Here is an 8,814-nt window from a genome sequence, read left to right as displayed (position 1 = left end):
TTGGATCCCAAGATGTATGGGACATAGTGGAGGACAGGTACAATGAACACGCGGATGATGAGCATCAGACTCTGCATTGAAAAAGACAGGAGTGAAAGACAAATCAACTTTGTACTTTATGTATAATGCAGTGGATGAATCTGGATTCGAAAAAATAGCTAATGCAAAGTCAGCAAAAGAAGCATGGGAAATTTTTAAGGTGGCATACAAAGGAGATACCCGCGTGAAGCAGGTCTGAGTGCAAGCTCTCAGAAAAGAGTTTGAACATATGGAGATGGATGAGAATGAGGGAGTTTCAGAGTTTATAACTCGAGTGTAGAAGATGGCCAACGAACTGGGAATGAACGGAGAAGAGGTTCCTCCTAATCGGGTTGCGGAAAAGATCTTGAGAAATCTGACAGATGATTTCTAAAGTATCGTGGTCACTATTTAAGAGACAAAGGATTTGTCAACTCTCACTGTGGAGGAGTTAGCTGGGTCATTAAAAGCCCACTAATTGAGGAAGAAAAAGAAAAAGAGGGAACCCGACGATCAAGCACTACAGGTACAGTTTGACTCAAATAATTATCGGATTATTCAAAGCCGAGGTCCTAGCAGAAGAGAGTGAGGAGGCCAAGGACGAGGTGGACGTGGCCGAGGTAATTTTTAGAATGATAATGAGGAGCAAACTGGTCAGTAGAATTGGGGTGACCGAGGACAAGGAAAAGGCCGAGGAGACCGATCAAGAGTTAAGTGTTTTAAGTGTGACAAGCATGGCCACTATGCAAACTAGTGTAGATCAAGAAAGGGTTACAATTGTGGATAGGTTGGTCATATTGCAAAGTATTGCAAGACCGAGACAAAGGGGGAGACAAATCTTGTTACTGAAGATGCTGAAGAAGCGTGTGGAATTTTATGGCAAAGAGCTCGTGTGTAGTGGACATGGAGAGCCCGATCCCAACAATGGATGAAGTGATCTTGGTAAAGGATGCAACAACTGTGGAAAAGGAAAACCTGGAGAAAGAACTCAAAGGAAAAGATGAAAAGATTCAACGAATAGGGAGGCTTCTAGATGAAGCTAATGAAATTATGAATAAACAGAAGGTTGAGCTTGAGGAGCTGAAGAAGGCGGCTCTTGAGAAACAAGAGAAAACATCTAGTGTTCTTGAACCAGACGAAGAGGAAGATGAAGATGTTGAAAAGAACCCGATGAAGATGTTGAAAAGAACCCGATGAAGATGTCGGTCAAGATTGTTGAAAAATCGCCTAAGGTCAGAGATGAGTTGGTTAAGGTTATTGAGAATTCAGGCATAACAAAGTCAGTCAAAACATTAAAGAGGTCAACCAAGGTAAAAGACAAGAAGGCCATAAGGATAAAGAAGAAGTCAAATTTGATTGAAAGAAGCAAACCCGGAGTGGGATGATGCACATGGAAAGAAAGGAAGGAAGACTTTAAGTTTATGGAGCAGTTTGTTAGGATAAACTAAAATTTTAGGGTTTTATTAATAATTTTGTTTAAATCTTATTTTATAAGTTTTGGGTATAGTAATATTTAGTTTGATTTGATAGAGATAAAATAGGGATACATAGTTATGATTTTCTATTTATCTAGGTAGAATATTATTTTATGATAAATTAAACAGATTTTATTTTCAAGATGGTTGATATTTTATTTTCAGATTTTATTTTTATTTCCATAGTATTGTAAGTATCATGGTTATTTAAAGCCCTTCAATTATCAATGAATACTAAACTTAATTTTAGAAAAAAAACATCTGAGTGTGTTGTGAGATTTTCCCCAGAAGAACTTGGAAAATTGTAAAGTAAACCCATCACATAAGTATGATATGACAAACAATGAAAAGTATTAGTGAGCCTGAAGTTTATATGACCACAAAAAAGAAAAACACTGTGATTTGAACGGGAAATTGAACACTTAGAAATTAAATATTCAAATATAACGTAAAAATAGTTAAAATTAAAAATATACCATCCCGTGTTTATTTAGTAATTTTGCATGCAAAACAAAATGATGAAAATAAAATAGAAAATGTCTACAAATATCACTTTTAAATCATTTTTACAGTAGAAATTGTGATATCCCAATATATATAACAATTATAATCATATAATAGGTGTCATCATTCAAATAAAGAGAACAGCTAGAGTGCAAATTGCGATTAATTAGAAGATTACAATCATCCATAATGGTCTAATTTAAACTTTTAATAATAACAAAGTCTTTCAAATTAACCTAATAAGTGCCTCAAAATAATATAAGATAATGAAGTGAAATCCTAAAGAGAACTAAGCAGTAGCATCAACATCCTCCAGCAGTTGTTCCAAGGAGACCTCCTCAACCACATCTGCTCCCATCCAAATGGATGATCATCGCAAGAGAAAGCATACCCAAGCAACATACAACACAAATGCAAGGGTGAGCTAGATAAACAAACAACATACATACAGTACAATCATTCAAGGTCATCATGCTTAATTACATATAAAAAGAACAAGCAAGGCATACCATTCACACCATGCATCAATTACTCAACACGACTCATCCGGATTTTTGTATAACTGTCTAGCTATTGGTCGTCTTTGCACTTGCATAGTTTAGCTGGCCCATCCCCAACACTATGCAAGGTAAATCCCCCTAATCTGTCTATGTCTAAACTCAAGGACTATAGACAAGGACCTCCCTCTACTCTCACCACTCACACTGTCCTTCTCTATTTGAGTATGACCAATGCTTTGAGAGTAGGGATAGACACACCATTTCAAAGCTCCCAACAGTTATACATACAACAACACCATCTTTATAATTTTTCCAAATCATCTCTCCCTGAGATGTTCAGTTCATCCTCAATCAAGCCATCCAATTCAAGTACATAAACATACATTCACCAAAGTAGTCAAACAACATCAAACATGTCAAACAGAAGAAGAAAAAGAGTGAAAAACGTTGGCGGTGATCGCGCAATGCACCAGGGCGCAAGGCGAACTCAACATGTTTCGCTCAACGCACCCCCCCTTGTGCGCTAGGCAAAAGGGCCTACATGGGAGGCCCTTCCAGCGAAATTCGCATAGCGCATCCAATGCGTTATGTGACTCTACAGAATCTGCAGAATGTAGTTCTGCAGATTTCGGGCATCTCCCTCCCTCTCTTCCTATTTTAGACCTTCTAGCCAACTTCTAAGACCCTTAATTTGTGATTAAGGCTTGCTTAAACGTATCTAATTGTTTTAAAACATTCTTACTACGATTTTAAGTTGATTAAGATTCAATTCATGCCTAAAAACACCAAGTTGTTCAACTAGATGACCAAATTCTAAATCTACCACCATGCATAAGTTTTAGACCAGTTTAATGCACCTAACAAGTCACAAATGACTTGCCTAAGATGTCCTAACAACCCCATTCTATCTCAGACCCCTGACTCAAATTTTCACCCCCTCACTTCCTCTAAACAGTGCCTAAAACAATATAATTTCACTTAACCCCTTTTTCTCAATTGCTCTAATAACGGATGACACACCCCAGCATTTCCAACCCAATCAATCATAGCAAATTAACTCATCCCCTCAGTTCATACATCTCAAGACAGATAACAAAATACACAGTTCAATGCATACAACACAATATACTCAAAATGTCAAGTAACACTCCAAAACAACATACAGTTTCAGAATTTATCATGCACACAGTTTATACAACAAATATACATAATTATTCTAGCTCCCCTCACTTGGTTTCTCAAAGCACAGAGCAAAGTACGATTTCACAGTAGCGTTCTCTACGGCACCTCTCACTACAAGGGTGCAGCTAAACCCTACAGATCACCAAAGGGGTGAAAAAAACAGCTCTTAGAGCTAGAATGGACAGAGGAAAGACGAAAAGAAGGGTACTCTAGGCACATGTAGCTTGCCCTAGATTCCCAAAACAGTGAGGAAAAGGGTAGAACTACTTACCGATCAGAATCGAAAATCCAATCGGTTCAAATTGAAGCTCTCAACTCTGGGAGCGTAGGGACGTCACCTAAACAACAATGTAGTGGCTGAATTAGTGAAGAGGGTAGAGAAATGACAAAGAAGGTAAGGATTTGGAGTTCTAAAGAGAAGAACGTTCAAATGAAAATGAGCTTTTTGCCTTTTAGAAGTTGGCAGAAAGCGGCAGAAAGCTAGAAACTGCTTTCGATTATTTTTATTAAAAAGGTCCTTCTCCTTTTACTTAATTCAGATTCTACCCCAATCCTTTTTAATATATATATTTACACATATACATATTTTAAGGTCCTTACAGAAATTCACAAGGTTTACAAATTTTATGTTTGAAAAAGTAACAAAGAATTGCTGTTGTTTTCTTAAATATTAATTAATTTATATTTTGTTGTCTTAGAAAAAAGGAAGTTTCCTTTTTGATTTGTCAATATTTCTTTATAATTTGTAACTAAGACAATTTACCATAGCGAACTTATTACGTATCTAGATTTTAATAATTTACATAAATTTGTTTCGTAGAACTTAAAAAATTTATAAAACAAAAGTAACAAGAATAATTTCACAAATTTTTATAAGAAAAAAACGCGCAAACTAAAAACTTTTGTAATGGCATTTATTTTATATGTTTTAGTTCTACATAGAAATAAATAACGTTATTTTGTTACTCATATGTAAACTGTTGGACTGTTTTAATTAGAACTCTTTCTATGTCAAATTAACCATCTTGCTATTCATAAAAGAAGCTATTGCAAATATTACAATTTGTTAAAAAACAATTGCCTTGCTAAATGCATTTTCAGAGTACTTTTTAATTTTTTTTTCATATAATATTGTCGTTTAAAATGAAAATACACAAGTCTTTTTCCAAGTCATCTTCCAAGTCAATTGATATTATTAAAATTATTGAAATCTTACATGCATTAATGAAATGCATAATAATGTTATGTATGGACCACAAAAATTAGTTCATACGATGAATATAAAAATGGAAAACAGGCAAACACGACGACGACTTGGAACAGCAGAATAGGTAATTAAGGAGTTTAATGTGAGTATAAATGTGGGTATTGGGAGTTCTAAGTTCACAACACACATCAATCTAATTCTATACTATTCACTCTCTCTTTTTCATCATCATGAATATTCTAAAAGTAATGATGTTTATGTTTGTGGTGAGTGTGGTGTTGCAGGTTGCTTATGGACAACACCATATCCGATGCATTCCAAAAGAGAGGGAAGCACTTCTTCTATTCAAGGCTGCCATTGTTGATGACTTCGGCATGCTCTCCTCTTGGACCACTCCCGACTGTTGCCAATGGGAGGGGATTCGCTGCANNAACCTCACCGCTCATATTATAAGCCTCCACCTTCCTGGACAGCATAGTGAATCTCTTTCTCTTGGCGGTTATTATGAAGTCTCTTGGCGTTACATCAGCGGAGAGATCCACAAGTCGTTAATGGAATTGCGACACTTACAGTATTTGAATCTCAGTTTCAATGATTTTCAAGACACTAATATTCCAGAGTTTCTTGGCTCTCTTACCAACTTGAGATATCTTGATCTCTCTTCATCTTATTTTAGCGGACAAATTCCAACTCAGATAAGTTCTCTTTCTCATTTGAAATATTTGAATCTATCAAGAAATTACTATTTGAATGGTTCAATCCATCGTGAAATTGGAAATCTCTCTCGGTTAGAGTATCTTGATCTCAGTGGCAATTCTTTTGGAGGATACATTCCTTCCCAACTAGGAAACCTTTCAAATTTGCATCAACTCTATCTTGGAGGATATCGTAGTGCTCTCAAAATTGTCACTAGTGATCAATGGTTATATAATCTCAATTCTTTAACCCATCTTTCCTTCGATTACACATCTAATTTTAAAAGTTCTCCTAGCTGGCTTCGAACCATTGCCAAGCTACCAAAACTAAGAGAACTCAGTTTAATTGGATGTGGCCTTTCCGATCATTTCCTCCTTTCATTCAACCCTTCCAACTTCAATTTTTCTACTTCCCTTTCTGTCCTTAGACTTTCTAAAAACTCCTTCACGCAACCGATGATATTCCAGTGGCTGTCAAACACCACTTCCAACCTTGTTGAGCTTGATCTAAGTTGGAACCTCTTGAAGGGTATTACGTCAAATCAGTTTGGCTTGGCCATGAATTCGCTTGAGCACCTTTTCCTGTCTGGAAATCTGTTCAATGGTGAGGATTTGAAATCATTCATGAATATATGCACCCTACGTTCATTATACATGTATGGAAACAATATGACTGAAGACCTTTCGTCAATTCTTCATAATTTGTCTAGTGGTTGTGTTAGATACTCATTACAACATTTGATTTTGGCATCCAATCAAATCAGAGGCTCCATCTCTCACCTTTCAGCATTTTCAAATTTAAAAACGTTGGATCTTTCTCTTAATCAATTGAGTGGGAAGATACCTGAAGGCACTAACTCTTTAGAAGGTGGTGTTCCAACATCATTTGGGAGCACATGTACTTTGAAGTTATTGGATTTGTCTTATAATATGTTGAGTGAAGATCTTACCGTCATATTTAATCATTTGTCTGGATGTTCTAGATACTCATTACAAGAATTGAATTTGGCAAGCAATCAAATCAGAGGTTCCGTACCTGACCTTTCAGCATTTTCAAATTTAAAAGTGTTGGATCTTTCTGACAATCAATTAAGTGGGAAGATACCTGAAGGGACTAGTTTGCCATCTCATTTGGAGCAGTTGTTAATTGGATCTAACTCTTTAGAAGGTGGTGTTCCAAAATCATTTGGAAACACATGTACATTGGAGTTATTGGATTTATCTTCCAACAAGTTGAGTGAAGATCTCACAGTGATATTTAATCATTTGTCTGGATGTTATACATACTCATTGCAACAATTAGATCTGAGTATGAATCAAATTAGTGGTACTTTGCCTAGCAACCTCGCCACAATGTTCCCATCATTAAAAGGATTGTACCTTGATAGTAACAAGTTAAATGGGACAATTTCTGAAGATCTTCGATTTCCAGCAGAACTTGAGGTACTATACTTGACGTCAAACTCTTTGAAAGGTGTGTTAACTGACTCTCATTTTTATAATATGACAAAGTTAACAACATTGATGTTGTCAGATAACTCACTGACGTTAGAATTTAGTCAAAATTGGACTCCGCCTTTTCAATTATATACTATTGAATTAAGGTCTTGCAAGCTTGGTCCATTGTTTCCCAAATGGCTAGAGAAACAAAACCAATTTGACACCCTTGACATTTCAAATAGTGGAATATCAGGTACCGTTCCAAAATGGTTTTGGACAAAATATGGATTGTCAAATCAGAAGCGTATTGATATTTCATATAATAATTTACAAGGTACGATTCCAAATTTGCCAATAGAGAATTATTATGATTCTCTTAGTCTTGCATCAAATCAATTTGAAGGTCATGTTCCACCATTTTTACGAGGCTCAATATTTCTTGATTTATCAAACAATAAATTCACAAATTCGTTTTCGATTTTATGCCCTAGTGGTGTAGTTGAAACTTTATACCAATTAGACCTTTCAAATAACAAATTTTCTGGACAAATTCCAGACTGTTGGACCCAATTTAAGTCATTGACTTACTTAAATATGAGTCAGAACAAGTTTTCAGGAGAGATTCCTTCTTCAATGGGATCACTCGTTGAACTTCAAGTTTTGTTATTGAGAAACAATAACTTAACAGGTGAAATCCCTTCCATCTTGAAGAATTGCACACAATTGGTGATGATAGACATAGCAGAAAATAGATTATCAGGATCTATCCCAAATTGGATCGGGAACGAATTATCGCAGTTGCAATTTTTAAGCTTAAGAAGCAACTATTTTCGTGGGAGTTTACCGTTACAAATTTGTTATCTAAAAAGCATTCAACTCTTAGATCTCTCGCAAAACAACCTATCTGGAGAAATTCCTACATGTATAAAAAACTTTTCCTCAATGGCTCAAATGACTTCTTTGAGAGATTATCAACGTCATTCTTATTCCTTCAGCACTAATTTTACCTCAGGTCGCAGTTCATATGATTTGAATGCAATCTTGATGTGGAAAGGTTCAGAACAAATGTTCACAGACATGGGATTATCACTTTTAAATAGCATTGATCTCTCCAGCAATCAATTATCAGGAGAAATTCCAAAAGAAATAGAGGGTTTATTTGGATTGGTGTCATTGAATTTATCAAGAAACCAATTGACAGGAAAAATTCCTTCAAATGTTGGAAAGTTAAGATCACTTGAATTTCTTGATTTGTCACAAAACCAACTTGTTGGTTTTATTCCTTCAAGTCTTACTCAAATCGATCGACTCACCATGTTAGATTTGTCACATAATTATTTATCTGGAAAAATTCCAACTGGCACACAATTACAGAGTTTCGATGCATCAAAATATGAAGATAATGTTGATCTCTGTGGACCACCATTAAAGAAATTGTGCATTGATGGAGTGGCAAGACAAGGACCAATNNTTAAATTTCAAGAGGATGACAATTTGATTTTCAATCGTGAATATTATATAAGTATGACAATTGGATTTGTTATAAGCTTTTGGGGAGTGTTTGGCTCAATCTTAATAATACCTTCTTGGCGTCATGCATATTTTGAATTCTTAATTAATTTATCAGATTGTCTTTATGTCATGACGGTAGTGAAAATTTTGAAGAGATTGCACACAACATAGCAGGTAATTTATTTTAACCTTATGTTACAAAATTAATATTTTTTTCTTTATTATTATTACTATTACTATTATTATTATTATTATTATTATTTTAATAAACAATTTTAACC

General features: G+C 35.2%; 1 protein-coding gene across 1 annotated transcript; it reads left to right on the top strand.

Annotated features, from left to right (window-relative positions):
- Positions 1-1,217: 1,217 nt before the first annotated feature.
- Positions 1,218-8,704, top strand: LOC106761677 (receptor-like protein 12). Its single transcript, XM_022780518.1, has 2 exons — positions 1,218-1,328; positions 5,171-8,704. The coding sequence occupies exons 1-2, from the start codon at positions 1,218-1,220 to the stop codon at positions 8,702-8,704; spliced, it is 3,645 nt and encodes a 1,214-aa protein (XP_022636239.1).
- The last annotated feature ends 110 nt before the right edge of the window (positions 8,705-8,814 follow it).

The sequence above is a fragment of the Vigna radiata genome, chromosome 1 (genome assembly GCF_000741045.1).
Source record: "Vigna radiata var. radiata cultivar VC1973A chromosome 1, Vradiata_ver6, whole genome shotgun sequence".
Lineage (NCBI taxonomy): Eukaryota > Viridiplantae > Streptophyta > Magnoliopsida > Fabales > Fabaceae > Vigna > Vigna radiata.
The sequence above is the reverse complement of the archived record's forward strand: the minus strand, read 5'-3'. Positions and strand labels throughout refer to the sequence as shown.